Source organism: Apodemus sylvaticus, chromosome 7, assembly GCF_947179515.1.
Source record: "Apodemus sylvaticus chromosome 7, mApoSyl1.1, whole genome shotgun sequence".
NCBI lineage: Eukaryota > Metazoa > Chordata > Mammalia > Rodentia > Muridae > Apodemus > Apodemus sylvaticus.
Window position 1 is genome coordinate 51,438,386 of NC_067478.1, and position 16,680 is coordinate 51,455,065.

Here is a 16,680-nt window from a genome sequence, read left to right on the forward strand (position 1 = left end):
TAGGCCCATCATATCCCTGTCAGTAGTGTAAAGGGGCCCCTCTACCCCATCTTCACCAGTAATTGTACCTTTTCTTGATGGGATGTGATGGGTTAAGAGTCGTTTTCATGTGTTTTTCCCTAATGGCTAAGCATGTTGATTAAGCCTTGCATTTATTGGAAGTTTGAACTTCATTTGAAAACTTCCTGTTCAGCTTTTTTTTATAAACCCATTTCTTAGTTGGATTATTTGTTGTTTTGTTATTTAATGTTTTGATTTTGAGTTCTTCGTATATTCTGAATCTTTATTCCCTGTCAGAGTAATAATTGGCAAATATCCCTCCCGCCAGTTTGATATTTTGTACTTGTCAAGGAACAGGAACAGAACTAGCAGAATAAACATTTATTACAAAGGGGGTTTGTTAGATTGCTGGACTATCCAGCTCAAATAATGTAAGCCATTGTTGGATGGTCCAGCAATGGCCAGGTGTACACTGGAGAGGCTGAGGACCTGGTGCTAGCTCAGCCCACAAGACTGGATGCCTCAGCAGTTGTAGTCTGAGGAATCCACTGGTCTTCAGTCCACGTTGGAAGGCTGAAGAAGCCGGGTTCTGAGGTAGGGAAGGACGGCAGGGATGGCAGCTGCAGGGTAGATGCACTAATGAGTAGGAGAGGAGGCAAAAGCTGCACTGCTTTTCCTCAGCTGCTGCCTGAAGACACCACTCGCTCTGGAGAAGGTCCTCCATCATATTTAATCCTTACGGGAACTACCTTTTCTGACCTGTCTGAGGGATGTTTCTTAGTTCATTCTAGACCCAATGAAGTTGATAATCAAGATTAGCCATCATCAGGTCACTGCTTGACAGCTTGATACCTAATTATATCTCCTTATGTCATGTTTACTTTCTGAGTGAGAAAAGAAATGGCCATGATTCTACTTACATCATACAGCTATCCCCCACACAACTAAAATACCGTTATTAGCAAAACAGGACAGAACCCTCCTGGCAGTTACAGTGCTCATTTCTGTAACTGGTCATATGGCCTTAACTGCTATTTATAGCTACCTTTTCTGATACTCATTCTGCTTTTCCTTCATTCTCCACAAGCACCTCAGCAGGTCTTGCTTGGTTCTTCATCTGGAGGGGTGACTCATACCTCCATTTCTATAGGTTTGGGGCCATTTATCATCGCTGCCAGGTTGGAATTGTAGTTGCTCACTGACTTAATCATAGGAGATCATACCACCAAGAGACACCATCACGGATATCTTCTATTCTGGATATATCTTTTTGCGGTGTGTGTGTGTGTGTGTGTGTGTGTGTTGGGGGGGGGATAGTCCAGTTTCTTCCTGACAGCCTGTATAAATCATCCTTTCTAACACTAACTCATTTCTAGCCTGTTGACTCAAAGGCATCAGAACTGAAAGTGGCCAGGGGATCAGCCTTAGTTTCCAGTTCAGTGGCATCGTTGTGCTTCCAGCAGGAATATTACCCCCTCTAGAATCAAACCGTTTGGCTAACAGAGCCTGAGGTCAAGGAATAGTTTTGTTAGTGGGTCACCAAAGACTACTATCCCCACTACTACCCCTCAATTCCAGAAACCATAAGTCCTGGGTGGAGGAGAAACAATGCTGTATAATAGATGCTGGTGTAGCCTTCTGGAGAACCCTAGACCTTCAGGCTATTGCTACCTGTGGCATTGTAACTGTGTCTTTCAAAGGCCAGTCCACCATTTTGTCAAGCTAACTGCTTCAGGATACATAAGCTCACTGCCTCACTTCTTTGGCTGTGAAGGGAGCCCTTGGTCAGCAGCAATGCTGTATGGGTATGACTGAATGACTGTGGTAAGGCATTATGTGAGTCAATGGATGGTAATTCTGACAGAAGAACTACACACAGGAAGGCAAGTTCACACTCAGAAGTATCTGGTATCCTTCCAGTTAAGGATAAAGCCCACTACCAGATAACTTGGCTTATCACCCCATACTGAGTTGGGGCTCAGTATTGGTCTCTGCAGCTGATGTATTTGGCCTACCTTTGACAGTGGAGGCATACATTATTAAACCCGTGCATAGCTTCCATCCCTGCCACCATAGCTGTTTTGTCCATGTGGACATTGGGCAATGACAGGGATAGTCAGGGAAAGAGGTTGACTGCTATCCATAGAGTGGGTCATCCTAGCTACTTAGCATTGCTCTCCTTTGCCGAGGTTAGCCTTCAGTCCAAAATTTACATGTGATACAAATATCTTTGTGTTCCTTGCTATTACACAGAGCTGTCTGCATCTCTTTCTCAGCTGCCTTTCTCCTCAGTTTTCTACTCACCAGTTTTCTAACCCTGCTTCTTTCAAGGTTCCTGCCCTTCAGCCACATGGCCACAGCTCACAGAGGACTGTTTACCTGCACATCAGTGGGAGACAATTACATGCACTACCCAACTTTTTTTTTTCCCATTTTGAGGATTTCCCTTCATCACTGCCTTTCTGAGTGTCCCAGACAGGAGTTGCAATGCTACAGCTGTCCACTGCTAGGTGTCACCTGCAGAGACTCACTGTGGGGGCCACGTGAGGTGTCCAGTACCATCTCTGTCTGCCACTGCCACCTCAGTTACCATGGGTCTCCTGATTCATTGAGCCCAAGGAGCAGAAAGGCCTGCACGGCAGCAGGGACCTGTTGAAGAGTTGCCTTCTGTCCTGGGCCACGCTTACAGTTTGCAGGATTCCAGGTCCATGGTATGTGGGCCAGAGTAACACACAGGGGGGGCTGAGCTGCCTCCAGAGTGCGGGGAGGCCCAGGCAACCCCGTGCTTCTTTCTTGGTGGTAGACCGGTTATCTTTCCCCTTAGAAGGGGCGTCTCTCTATAACCAATGCCACTGGACCTGTCACTGAGGCAGAAGGTCCTTACATTTTGATTGGATTTATTGTCTGTCCTTGGGTGCACGTAGGCTTCCTGACAGGTTCAGGGGAGCTGCTTCGTCCTTACTCACTTGGCCACCACAGCATAAAGTCATCAGTATAATTAGGCTGCGTGATAGATACCACATGGAAAAGACCAGTGGTCAGAATCCCTGTGGACTAAGTGAGGACTGGAGAACTAATAACACCCTTGAGGAAGGAGAGTCAAGACACTGCTCTCATGGTCCTTGGGGGTGAGTATTGATAAAAGCACTGGCAAGATCAATAGGTGCTCAAATGAGGGCCTCAGTGTAGCATCTGTTACAACAGCTGCAGCTGGAGTCACCACACGATGAATTTGCGGTCACCCTATCGCCTGCTTCTGTGGGGTCCTACCTTAGCTGGAGGGCCACCGTGCTTGAGGTAGAGGGGCAGGCTCTCAGATCAGTGTCAGTTGTGAGCTAGTGTATAAGAGGCCCTGAAAAACCTGATTTTCCCCAGATAAACGGCCTTTCATAGTCTTAAAGGGAAGGATGGAGTAAGATAGGAAAGGAGTACTAATGCTTTCTGCTACTGCAGTGGGGGCGTTCCTCAAACAAACATGGCCTCCCCTTCATTCACGGGGCCCTGGGTCCATAAACTAGCTGAAGTTTGGGAATTTGTTGAGGTGTCGTGAATGTCTGTTGCAGAGATTCAAGGCAGCTGCTTGTTTATTCTACACCTTTTCTGCCTCTATAGCTCAAGCAGGAACTTGGGCTTTCTGTCTCTTTCACTCCTGGGAACACTATGATCCCAATACCAAAGGTCTGCAGGAGTGAGACCATTAGGACAAGTGCACTGTCCTGGCCTTCGGTGGTTCAGTGCTGCCTCCTGACCCTTGCTGCTCTGGGATCCAGCTGGACCCAGTGCATTCAAGTTGTCCAGTTGGGCAGCCATGGCTCCTGCGGTAAGGTCTGGCCTACAGCCAGAAGCAGTGGCGGCTCCTCCGAGGTGCAACGTCCCATCTCACAAGTCTGTTTCTTGGAGTAGGAGGGCAAGAAACCCCCACTGCAAGTGCAGAAGGGCCTGTCTTCTCTGTGCCCCCTGTTGTGGAGGGTTAGGTCTACACTGCAGATCCTCTCCAGCCTTCCAGTCTCCCTGAGCCTCTGACTCACTTCATCCACACGAAGCCAAGGAATATCAATCAGACCTCTTCAGCTCATTCACACCCGACCATCTTTTGACTCACACATCAGAGGACATTATCTGTTGGCACCTTTTCAACTGTGTGAGCTAAAACATTAAACCTAGAACCTCTGTTCCTTGGGCCTTTACATTTTTAATGTGCTTCCTTAGAGAGCATATTTTCTGAAGAGATGTAGAAAAATAGTTGTGAGAACAAGCCGGGGCCATATTCGAATGAAGTAACAGCATCTGGGTTGTCCTGAAAATGACGACATGTTAACGATGCTGCTGGACTTTGTTTGCTCCTCCAGATATACCTGAAATTCCAGAAAGCATCTCCTTCTGTAAAGCGCTGCAGGTAGCTGACTTCAGCGGAAACCCACTCACCAGGTAACCTTTCTACTCACATTCTGTTCTGGCGAGCATGGTTGACAGCCAAGCACAACAGACAGCCAAGTGGTGCATGTAACAGGTTCCCGATGGGTCGCTGTCTCTGCCAAACAACCGATTTTCCGAATGCATATTCATAAATAAACAGCGGGGGCGGGGGGACAAGTAAGCAATGGAGCAAGGTACACTGTGGTACTGATGGAGTCGCTGAGGACAGCACAAGGCAAGAGTTAAAGAGTACATTTCTGAAGCAGCATGAAGAATCGCAACTTGAACAATTCTCCATTCTCAGTTGGGCAGGAGAATTGGATCAGCAGGTAAAGGCACGTGGCAGCGAGGCTGGCGGCGGTGAGAATTCAGTTCCTGGAGCCCACACAATGGAAGAGCACTGACTCCTGTGGGTTGTCCTTTGACTTCCACACGTGCACCGTGGCACATATATGTGCTCTGTGTGTGTGTGTGAGAGAGAGAAACAGACAGAGAGACAGAGAGACAGACAGAGACAGAGACAGAGACAAAGAAAGAATGTGTGTGTGTGTGTGTGAGAGAGAGAGAGAGAGAGAGAGAGAGAGAACAGAGACAGAAAGAGAGAGAGAGAGAGAGAAATGTAAAAAAAATAAACTAAAAATAAATTCCCAGTTTGTCTCCGTCTTCTGGGATAAGGCTGAGACCAGAGAGACTCCAGCACATTTACCCAGGAAGTTGCTTGTCTTCATTGACTTTAGGCCTGGGTAATTACTAGACGTGTGCTTTCCCACTGACGTGGGTATATCCCCAGCCTGAAAAGTCTTATTCAACTTGCTGTTAATAGTCCAGTAATGAAACATTTATAATATCAACTTTTTATAGAAAGAAACGCTCACAGAGAAGCTCTTCCGGCCACTTCCCTTACTCTGGCAGTAGCTGTGGGGCTCCCTGGGGCTGTGGTTCTCAGTGTGGCCACCTGCCCCGTTTGCTCCTTAAGGCAGTGCAGTCTGCCCTTGCCCTTGCCTCTGTGTTTCACAGAGCCCTGTCTGGGTGTGGCTGGGGGGCATTTTCAAGAGTCCCTGTGGCGTGGTAGAGCTGGGAGTCCATGACACCTGCCTTCAGGGGTCTGTGTTGTCAGGATAAATAAATCGGTGCCCATAAGGCAATGAAGAGGCAGCTCTTAGGTGTGTCTTCTAGAGGTTTCTCTGGTCCATGGAGTCCATTCGTAGGCTTTCTGAAGGCTACGCACATGGCTTTTCCCTTCTTTGAAACCGAACTGGATTCATCTCTGTCATTTCAAACTTAAGACTCGTTGTTGTATAGAACTATTTCCTGTTTAGTTTTGTTATACCCATGTCTCACTGCCAAGAATTAACTGTGTTTTTACAGTGTTTCTGCTTTCTCTCTTTTGAATTTCAGCGACTGGTACTCTTATCATTTATAACTTAAAGATAATAATCTTGTCTGTTGTAAAACCTGCCACCTTTCTTAACTCATTCCTGTCCTCCAGTGCATGTCCTTCCTGCTTCCCTTCACACACTCCTCCCTTGTCTCAAAACCTCTAGAGTGTCCTAGCCCCAAAACTCAGTGCTCCCCCATCCCTGGCCTTGAGAGCCCCCTCAGCGCTCTGGGCTTGGACCGTGTCTACCCAGATTGTCCTCACCTGCTTCGGCCAGACTCTGAGCAGCAGTGAAGCACTGTTCATTTCCGAGCTCCCTGTTCCTGGCAGGTCCAACCCCTCCACCACCCTTCAGGTCTTCAGAAAGCTTCCCCTCGCTCCCTGACGCCCCTCTGGTCATTCACAGCTCTGTTTGTGTGTTTTTGTAGTACTTGAAATTTACACTGAAGCTGTCCCTCTGATAAAGACCCCCTCAGAAATAAGGCGGTGACTTGCATTTCTCTCTCCTTTATTATTGTATCCCCACTCCAACTGAAGTTCTTGGAGGAAGTGCTCGGTAAATGTTCCCTGAACTGAGTGAACGAAGCTCTGCGCCAGCTTATCTGGCTTGGTGAGCTGGGAGTTCTCTCCTGCGGCTGAGACCTCCCCTCTCAGGCACTTTAGTCACCTTCTGATTTTCTGCTCTGCTCTTCCTAATGTCTGGCAACTGTTGCCTCCACAATAGTCTGTCTCAGCTGGCACACACCCAGCTTCTTCCTGTTTTATCCTGGCTTTTCTGTGCAGGATTCTTAGAGATAAGCCATTTCAGTTTGGCAGGTGTCCTGTTGTGAAGAATTAAGATGTTATCTGTGAGCTGAAGGTAACTTGGTAATTATGTGGCCCACTTAGTTTATGGCTGAGGAAACCAATCCTCAGCTGGGCGAACGGACCTCTAGACAGCGTAGCTAATGTGGAGCAAGCATTGGAACCTCCTCCCCATGCCTCTGCCTCCCTCCCCATGGTTTTCCCCATGCTGCACTCACACGCTACTCACGCACTGCTCTTCCTGCGAGCAGCTGGCGGAAAGGTGGACCAGTTGGCTAATAATGTATTTTACTTGCTTTAAGAACATTTTAGCTGCTTTTGAGATCATAAAAGGATATATACTTCTGGCAAAAGTCAAGACAGACCAAGTAAGTTCTGTCTTTTGAGTTGTAAGTAACAGTCTTCAGAAAGCTATTCCTAACATCTTAACAAAGCATTCCTGTTGATACCCTGTTCTTGGATACCTGGATTTGGTTTTGAATTATGAAATGGACCTGTATTAAATGTCAAACATTAATACAGGATTTCTTTTTATGCAAATGAATCTAACAAAGGAAAAGACAAGTATAGTGGTGAAGAGCTCACTGCTAAAGCCAGAGGTCTGTTGGTGCTGGAAGTTAAGTATGTGTGTGTGTGTGTGTGTGTGTGTGTGTGTGTGTTACATCTCATTTTAGATATGATGAGATCTTTTCAACTTTAGCCATGATTTTCCCCCAAAACACAGGTAACTGTAGGAATATTAAAACTAGAATTTCTTTGTAAAATTTAAATAATGATTTTTATATTGAATATTTACTAATTTGTGGAATTTGAGACATATTAAAGTGCTTTTGGATGTATTATACAGTGAAAGATAAAATTACATTAAATGAGTGACACCTTGAATTTAAAAAGAAGCTAGACAGTAGCAGTTAGCTGATGGCCCATCAGTGCAGAGCCATCCTTTGCTCTGGGTGGGCATTACCAGCCGTCCTGTGGCTTAAACCCTCACAGAGTAGCTAAATTATCTGCATTTTCTTTAATGAGTGCAGTGTTTTCATCCCCGGCAGGTTTTTGTTTTAGTTTGTTTCTTAGGATTTTCTTCTTTGTCTGATATGTGGCCTCACCGTGCATGAAACTCACAGCGATCCACCTGCCTCTGCCTTTGGATCCTGGGGTTAAAGGAGCACACCTTCACACCCAGCGGACTTCCCATTTGTTCTGGCTCCAGGAGCAGCATCTTTCTTATAGAACACTAACCCCCCAGAGCACCCACTCTGTGTTAGACCCTGCACATCAGCCCGCTTTGGGGATTGTGTTTGCATAGCCCCATCAGTAATCATCTACGTGGCCTGTCCACAAAACGTGGACAAAGCCGTTTGTTTTTGCTTAAGGGTGTGTAGTACACATAGGAAGACTGGGCAAAAGTCTGTAACAGAAGGCAGCTGTAGGCGGCTGTTGCGGCCGGTGCACGGGGGATGTCTGTAGCTATACCTGGTGTACGCTGCTATACTTGTTAACATATTTGTTCTTGTTGTTGTTTTAGGTTGCCTGAGAGCTTTCCTGAGCTACAGAACTTAACATGTCTTTCTGTAAATGACATCTCTCTGCAGTCTCTGCCAGAGAATATTGGAAAGTAAGTTTTTGCAGACACTTGTGAGCGCCAGGGCTAAAAGGATGTTTATCAGCCTCATGCTCTGTACCTTGCCAGCTTTTACACAGCAAGGGGTCGCCCATTCTTCGGTTGTCACCTTCAAGAAAGATCAACGTCAGCCTTCCGTTTGAGTGTGCAGTGGCTCCTGTGTCTTACTATTTATTGCCCGTCTGCACTCCCCTGTGTACACTGTGCATGTGAGGCCAGGGGACAGGGGACAGTGGTGTTCTGCTCTGTCATCGATCACTCTCTGCCCTGTTCTTTTGAGACAGAGTCTCACTGAGCCATGCCCAGCAGTTCCAATCTCCGCCCCCTCACAGCTCTGGGGTTACAGGCAAACCTTTGGCCACGCCCAGCTTCTTACATAAATTCTGGGATCCAGATTTCCATTCTTGCTTAGCAAGCATGCGTTTACCCACTGAGCCATTTCAGCAGTGTCCAATTGTCCCTAAATCCTAATAGTTATAAACTGCGGTGCTATTTTTTTTTTCTTTTATTTGTAAGAAGTCTAGTTTGCTTCGGAGTTTCGTTTTGTTCCAGAGGGTTTTGTTTTTGTTTTTGTGTTTTGTTTTTTGTTTGAATGTGTGTGTGCCTATGTCTGTATCTATGCCATGTACTCACTGAGTGCCCACTGAGGCCAACAAGAGGGTGTTGGGCTCCCCGGAACGGCTGGAGATGGGCGCTGAGAACTGACTTCTGACCTCCAATTGCTTTGGAATTTAGGCAAGCACTGGACAAATGACATCTCATAAAATTAACAAGGTGCTGTACAGCAGAGGAAGTAATCAGCTGAGTTAAGAGGAAGCCCACGGAGTGGGAGGGAGACTGTGCCAGCCGATAGACGATCAGTATCAGAATATACAAAGAACTCTGACAACAGAGTCAGGAAAATGACCTGGTTAAAATACAGGCCATGGATCCAAACAGGACAGAGGGTTCCCTAGAGAAGAAATAAGAGCGGCTAAGAAATACCGTGTTCAAACTCTGTAAGAAAGGGGAAAAAAAAGGAGGAAAAAAAAGGAAGAAAAAAAAAGGCAGGGAGTATGGCAGTTTATTAATAACTAGAACCTTAACAAAGACCCTTCCATAATAGACGAAAATATAAAAATTGGCACGGTGACTTAACAGGTGCACCTGCCTATAAATGTTATTTTTAATATAAATGTATATAGTAAATTAATACTGTGGCTGAATTTCTTTATCCTAACTAGTTTTCAGTAGCAACACAGAGAGACCAAGATTTATTTTCAAGCTTCACCGCAATACCTGGGCAGTCTAATGATCTATCTTAACCCCATAACCTAATCTGGCTGCCTCCCATCCAAGGTGGCCTTCCATTTGCCTGTTGAACTCTAAGGACTCTTTTCTCCTATCTCCTAGTGGCAGATCTCAATCTCCTTCCCTCCCTCCCTCCCTCCCTCCCTCCCTCCCTCCCTCCCTCCCTCCCTCCCTTCCCTTCCCTTCCTCCCTCCCTCCCTCCCTCCCTCCTTCCCTCCGCCCCCCAGCTGGTGGAAGTTCTGCCCTATTTTCTCTTCTGCCTAGCCATTGGGTGATCATCATTTATAAGGCAAAAACTAAATAATAAGATTTGTTTACACAAACTTGAGACAGGAGATTCTTGACATAAGCCTCCTGCAGTGCCTTGTCAGGATTGAAACAAGATATGAGGGCAGAGAAATCAGCATTTGAATAACACAGGATAACGTTTACAGAGTGCACAAAAGCATTATGCCTACCCCTGCCTTTGCAGCTGTCCTCTTGAGTCTTATAGTCAGGAAGTGAGAGGAACTCCTAGCCTATTGTTTTGTCACCAAATATCAAGCAAAATGTTTAGCATGATTAAGCATTGCCTGTACTGTATCATAAAGATAGTAAGTATCAGTAGCCTAGTGCTCTTAGGTGTGGAGGACAGTGGTGGTGTTGCAGGAACACACATTGTAGAGATCCTTATTTTTAATAAGATGTTAGCTGAGTGTGGTGGTGTACAGCTTTAATTCCGGAAGTAGAAGATCTCTGTGAGCACCTTGGCCTATATAGTGAGCTTCAGGGCATCTGGGGTTACAAAATAAAACCTGTCATATTTTTAATATGAACATCATATTGGTGTATTATATTTAAAATAATAACTGCAGGGACTATAAAGGCATGCTGTAGGTGTGTGGGGAGCACCCTTTTGTTATAGACTGCTACAGCTCAGCTGTTTCTCTGGGCTTCCAGAGAGTTCTGTTGAAGTCTTCCCAGATTGCTCTGAGAAGTGATAGCCAGTGCTTGGGTGGTCTTGGCTGACCTTGGGGTCAGGTCAGCTTTAGTTTTTAAGAGTCCGCCACAGACATTTTTCTAGTAAATCTGGGGACTGAGTTTCAGACAGCCTGTGACTCATTGTATCTTCATGGGCTAGGCAGATTTACTGTGGTGTAGATCTGTGCATGGAGCAAGCAGAGAACTCAAGCCTTTCATACCAATGTACCATACAATCCATCCAGTGCCCGCTCTTTAGAGACTGTCTGAGGTCTATATATTCTTCACGTATGGGTTACAAGCCTCCTGTTTTGCCTCTCCTTGTGTCGTGGCTGGTAGAGGTGAGCTCAGTTCCAGACCCACAGGTTCGCTGAGCAGTCACTTACGCCTGTACTATAATCGCCTCGGTTCTGTCTACACAGAGAAGGTTGGGCGTTGGGTGTTCAACTGTCTGTCCACAATCAGTGTATATACCTGCATCAGTGACACTCCATTAACAGCAGGGACCTTGATTGGTACTCCTTTTCACCTGTTAAGGGAACACACACAGCCGAGCACACAGGATTCACTCCTTCAGCACAGCAAGGTATGCTAGGTTCTGGGCTTAGAGTTTCTAGAGACTGCCGCAACCAGTCAGCTGTCCCGATGCAATGCCCTGGACTCAGCAGCTGCTGTAAAAAGTACTTATGAAGTAACTATGATAAGTACAGCTTCTAACGAAGAATAAGTATTGTCTATTAGTATTGTTTAATTTTTTTCTGCTATAAGGAGCTATTAAGAAGAAAGAGGGTTATTTTTAGGGAAAAATATCTGCCGAAGAATGGGAAGCTTTTCTCATTTTAGTACCAGTTCTGACATTTATCACATTCACTTCTCTGCCTTTTTTTGCCAGAAAGTTTGGAGCTAATTCCAGTGTAGTGGGAGCAGCTATGTTAACATTCATGCACTAAGGGGTTAGTAGGGACCTGCTGTATAAGGTGTTGCTGGCAGCAGCAGGGAGGCATGCGCTATCCAAGCGCATGCGTGCTCTCTCCCCAACCCCATAGCACCCTTGCTCCCAAGGCTGGCACCAGCCACCCGGAGTGGAGCACTGTTAGCCTCTTCTGCAGAGCAGTGATAAGTAACCTTCGTGTTTGCATTGCTGTGGATGGTCAAGGTCGGGCCAGCTGCAGAATGAATGGCTCCCTGCAGAATACTGCTGTTTTTAAATCAGATCCTTCTCCTAGGAAGCACATTTATTGGTTCTTCCTTTCCACGGTCTCAATGCTTTAGGTCATAAGTCTTTGTGTGCGTTTGCCCGTTACATCTGCTAGGGTGATTACTAAAGGGCACGTGGTAGCAAGTGCCACCAAAGGTCTAGAGAAGTTGAAACCTTTACCTACTGCTGGTGGGAACGTTCAGCAGCTCAGCCCGATTGTGCGGTTTGGGCGGGCTCTCTTTCAAGGCTGAGCTTGGTTCCCATGTAACACAGCTATTCTCCTAGTCAGATGTAATCCAGAGAGTTAGAGACATGTCCATACACAGATTTGTTGGCGAGTTCATAGCAGTGTTCTTCATAAAACCCTCATGGTAGAAAAAAAAACAGAAAAGTCAGACCCTGAAAGGCACACACATCCAATGCGGTTATGCAGAGTGGCAAGTGTGCTCAAGTCTATAAAGAAAAGAAGCTGCAGTTGTTAGAGGCTGGAGGGTAGAACAAGTTTGAAGAGGAAGGATTGAATTTTAATGAATTCTCCTACTTATATATATGAGAAAGAATTAAAAACGTGTCCATACAAGAATGACTTTGATTCTTTTGAAGAGAGTAAACATTTTCAGGAATTAGTAATGTTTGCATAGTGCCATGCATAAATGTGCTAAAAACACAGAATAGTACACCCCAGAAAGAATTTAATAATTGATGAATTGCCCCGAGGTCACCAGTCCACAGGACTTGCTCCCTTGAGCAAGCAGACACATGCAGCCAGTCTCTGTGGTGCTTAAGTGATGCTGGGTGGGGGTGGGGTGGGGGTGGAAGTGTGGTAGGGGGTGGGGCGGGGGTGGAGGGGGTGAAGGAGGAGTGGGGGGTGGAGGTGGGATGGGGATGGAGGTCCGGTGGGATAGAGGTTGGAGGGCACAAGACCCCAGTGGGAACTAGCAGAGCCTGCTGAGGGTCTGGGAAGCCTGCAGCCCAGCATTGGGCAGTGCGCTATTTTGTCTTGAACCTGTGTAACTTGGCCATGAAAAGTTCCTATTACTTGTTGTTAAATTAATGCTATAAAAAGGAAAGGTAGCCTCGGTGTACTTTTTTTTTTTTTTTTTTTGATTTGGTTTTTTCAAGACAGGGTTTCTCTGTATAGCCCTGGCTGTCCTGGAACTCACTTTGTAGACCAGGCTGGCCTCGAATTCAGAAATCTGCCTGCCTCTGCCTCCCAGAGTGCTGGGATTACAGGTGTGCGCCACCACCGTCAGGCTTCGGTCTACTTCTTTGATTAAGTTTTCTCCTTGCGGAGCAGCCTGCTTAGAATAGCAGAAATGTCTATGCCATGCTAATGCACTCTCCAGCGCCGAAGTTGGTCACTGAATAGTTCTTATCAGTAAACATGTAATTATGATAATTTGGTGGTAGAAATAGAACAAGTGGGCAGGCCTTAGGTTCTCTGGCAGGCAGGGCTAGAACATGTGGGTAGGATTTTGCATGTACTGCCCTTGGAGATGGTGACCTTGATTTCAGTGGACTTGAACTAAGCAAGCCCCAGGCCGTAGCTGACGCAGGCTGCTTAGCTGTGTGCGTGCGGCACAAGAGAAAAAGCTTTGAGAAAACTGCCATATTAAATAATTCCTTTTTGAAGTCTGGGGATTGCTATAAACGACTGTTTTAAAAGCAAAAGTAAATACTTTCACCAGCAAAATTGCTTTCTGTTTTTTTTTTTCACTCAAATTGTTAAAACACACACACACACACACATTTAAAAAAATGGTTTTCCAGTATATTGCCATTCGTTTGTTTGGTTTAAGTATCTTCATTCTATTTTCTAGATAACTTGGTCATGAAAATTGGTTGAATCAAATTGGATTAAAAGTATTTAAAACAGTTTTTTAAAAATGTAAATTTCTTAAAATAACCATTCAATCCCTTGAAATAGAATCCTAAAAATACAGTCAGCCTCCATTCTAACTTAGAATATAACTTCTGCTCCGCTATTCTGAACTGTATGAAACTAGCCCCCCTCTGCACACACCCCCAGCCCCCTCTGCACACACCCCACCCCACCCCCACTTGCCCTGCTCCCCAGCAGGCTCCTTGACTTCTGTGCCCTGCCACTGCTTGAAGGCAGGTCCAGTGCTAGTGGCAAGAGGTAATTCTTGTGTCCTGCAGGGGAGTGAGGCCTGCGTGGAATTTGAATTTGCCAGGAATCAAAATTGAAAGATGAGATGCTTTCATAGGGAATGATTTTTAAAATTAAGATTTGTGTGGGTAATGAGACACTGTGCAGCAGTTTTAAAACTACTGTATGTATAAGGTTAAAAAAAAAAGATCTGCTGAGGAAGAGCATGTGGCAGATGTGCTGGAGGTGTCAGATTCCAGTTCAGTATGGCAGGGAGGGGAGGGTTCATTGCTAAGAGCACCCTTTTCTCTTGCAGAGGATTCAGGTTCGATACTCCTCATGGTGGTCCACAAACATCTGTAACTCCAGTCCAAGGGCATCTGGTGTCCTTTTCTAATCTCCATGGGCATGAAGCATGCAGATATTGTACATTACCTACACACAGGCCAGTCTCTCTCTCTCTCTCTCTCTCTCTCTCACACACACACACACACACACACACACACACACAGGGTTTTTTTTTAACCTTTTTAAAAAGACTGGAATCATACCCACTTATCTTTGAATAAAGGAAAATTCTAGCTAAAAAGTCCTTTGGAAAGTAATTGTGAGGGTACTTTAGAAGGGAATAAGTATGGAATGAAAACCTTTTGTTGAACACGTGGATTTTAAAAGATAGATACATGTATATAATGTCTTTACATACGCACATACATGTATATGCATTGCCGGTTCCCAAGGCTCACTTCCCAACTCCAGAGTGGGAAGCAGAATACTGGGGCAGTTGCAGTGCAGATGCGCAGTGACTCCTGGCCTCTCACCCCCAGCTGTCTGAGACATGTTCAGCTTCTTTCCCTGTAAAGCAGTAAATTGCCAGTATCATTAGTGCTAACAGAATTGTTAAAAATTAATGCTTTCTATATGTTAAATATTTAACTTTTATCATGTTTATAAATTATTAAAAATGCTTGATTTCTGTGTTGGCAACAGTGTCCTTTACTGAAGTAATAGATGCATGTTGAGTTCTCTCAACTGGCCTGCTTCAGACCATGGACTGAAGAATATTATTTGCTGAAAGTTCCTCCCCAGCTTAGTAACACCCCTCTCTTAGTAGCACATTTTTATTTTCTTCTTTTGCACGCTCACGTGTGTGTGTGTGTGTGTGTGTGTGTGTGTATGTGTGTGTGCATGTGCGCGTGCCTGTGCCTGTGTCTGTATCTGTGTCTGTGTCTTTTTGTCCTGGAACTAGCTCTGTACACAAAGCTACCTCAAACTCAGAGATCCTCCTGTCTCTGCCTCCTGGGTGCTGGGACTAAAGACGTGTGCTCTCACACCCCGCTCCTCAGCGGCACATTCTTTTGTAGGTTCTGTTAGAGATGAGCTGCTGCTTGAATGTGTTGCCTTGGTGGGAGCAGAGAGACTGCTAATGCTGTGTTCTGGGGGATGAGGAAAGAGATTGTTTTCTGTGTCGGTGTGTAACTGCTTTTACACAGATCTACATCGCCACAGCCGTCTGGAGAATCGTGTTCGACAGCCGGTTGGTAGGTCCTGTACTTGGGTCTAGCACATTCCAAGACAAGATGCTAATGGGAATCCAGCCCATGGTGGTTTAACATTAGTTCATTGTCTTCCCACTGAAATGGCTTGTCCAGATTATACTGAGTGTTGGCCTCAGAGAGGAGACTCTAGCCAAAGCCTTTTCTTTGTTTTCTGCCCCATGTTTTATGAGTCATGAATTACAGTGTATGTAAGGTACAAAATGGCCATGCCAGTGCCTCTCCTTCCTGGGGTCAGACCTTTCAGATTTCACTGGCAGAGGTGAGTGCCGTGAGCTCTCTGCAGATACTGACTGGACTTGTGTTCTTGTAACATAGCCAACTAAGGACAAGGGATGTCCCAAGGTTTTCAGAAACTAGCCTTGTAAATTTGAAAGGAAAATGTATTAAGCCCTAATCACCTTAACAGACACAGTGTATAAGAAGCCATTGAGATCTAGTAATGAAATATCTCATCCAAACAGGCTAGGATTTGAGCTTTTCAGACTCAGAGTGGATTTCATCATGAGGTTGCAGAGTCTGATTATGATGTCTGGATCTTTATATTTAATTGTTGGGAGCCATTGCCCCAGAAAGGCCATTATTTGTACATATGTTAGCAGCAAGTATAAGTCCGACTTTGCTTCTGAGTGTGATGTGGCGCCCGAGTGACCGACCGGAAACTCTCAGCAGGGGTGACAGGCATGCAGAGCCATGGGTTACCTCAGTCCGCATCGTTGCTGTGTCTTTTCTATCCGCATTTCCCCCTCCAAAACATAGAAACTAGGAGCTGCTTTGGGGTTGTAGATGGGGTCCTGTTTAGGGTAGGAATTCTGCCTCCAGTTTGTAGGCATCTTAGTAGTGGTTTTGCCTGGGTATTAGACATGCATAGTAAGTATACCATGTACTTTCATTTAAGGATAATTTTTTAAATATATATGTTTTTAATTTGGTATTTTAATTTTTGAAAATTATGTATGCAAGTATTGTATCTACATATTTTTACCCCTTATTTTTCCCTTCCAACTCTTCTCAAGTTCCTCTGCTTCCTTTCAGATTCACAACTCTTCAACACTCTCTCTCTCTCTCTCTCTCTCTCACACACACACACACACACACACACAGCCTGTTTTAAAAAATCTGTCTGTCTATCTATCTATCTGTCTATCTATCTATCTATCTATCTATCTATCTATCTATCTATCTATCTATCTATCTATCTATCAAGTACTCTTCCTATGTGTATGCATTTCTGTTTAGGGCTGACCACTGGAGATTGGGACACTTCATGGGTTCTTATCCCTGGATAAGACTGATTTTTCTCTTTCAGCAGCCATCAGTCACCTGTAGGTCTTTATCTAGGGGGTG

At 45.3% G+C, this 16,680-nt stretch overlaps 1 protein-coding gene across 2 annotated transcripts in view; it reads left to right on the forward strand.

Moving 5' to 3' along the window:
- The window catches only part of Lrrc1 (leucine rich repeat containing 1), a 164,881-nt gene that overhangs the window by 66,398 nt on the left and 81,803 nt on the right, over positions 1 to 16,680 (forward strand). For both annotated transcript variants that reach the window (XM_052187781.1, XM_052187780.1), the window contains exons 3-4: positions 4,350 to 4,428; positions 8,124 to 8,213. In XM_052187781.1, the coding sequence (XP_052043741.1) occupies positions 4,350 to 4,428; positions 8,124 to 8,213 (169 nt within the window). The remainder of the gene's footprint in view (positions 1 to 4,349; positions 4,429 to 8,123; positions 8,214 to 16,680) is intronic.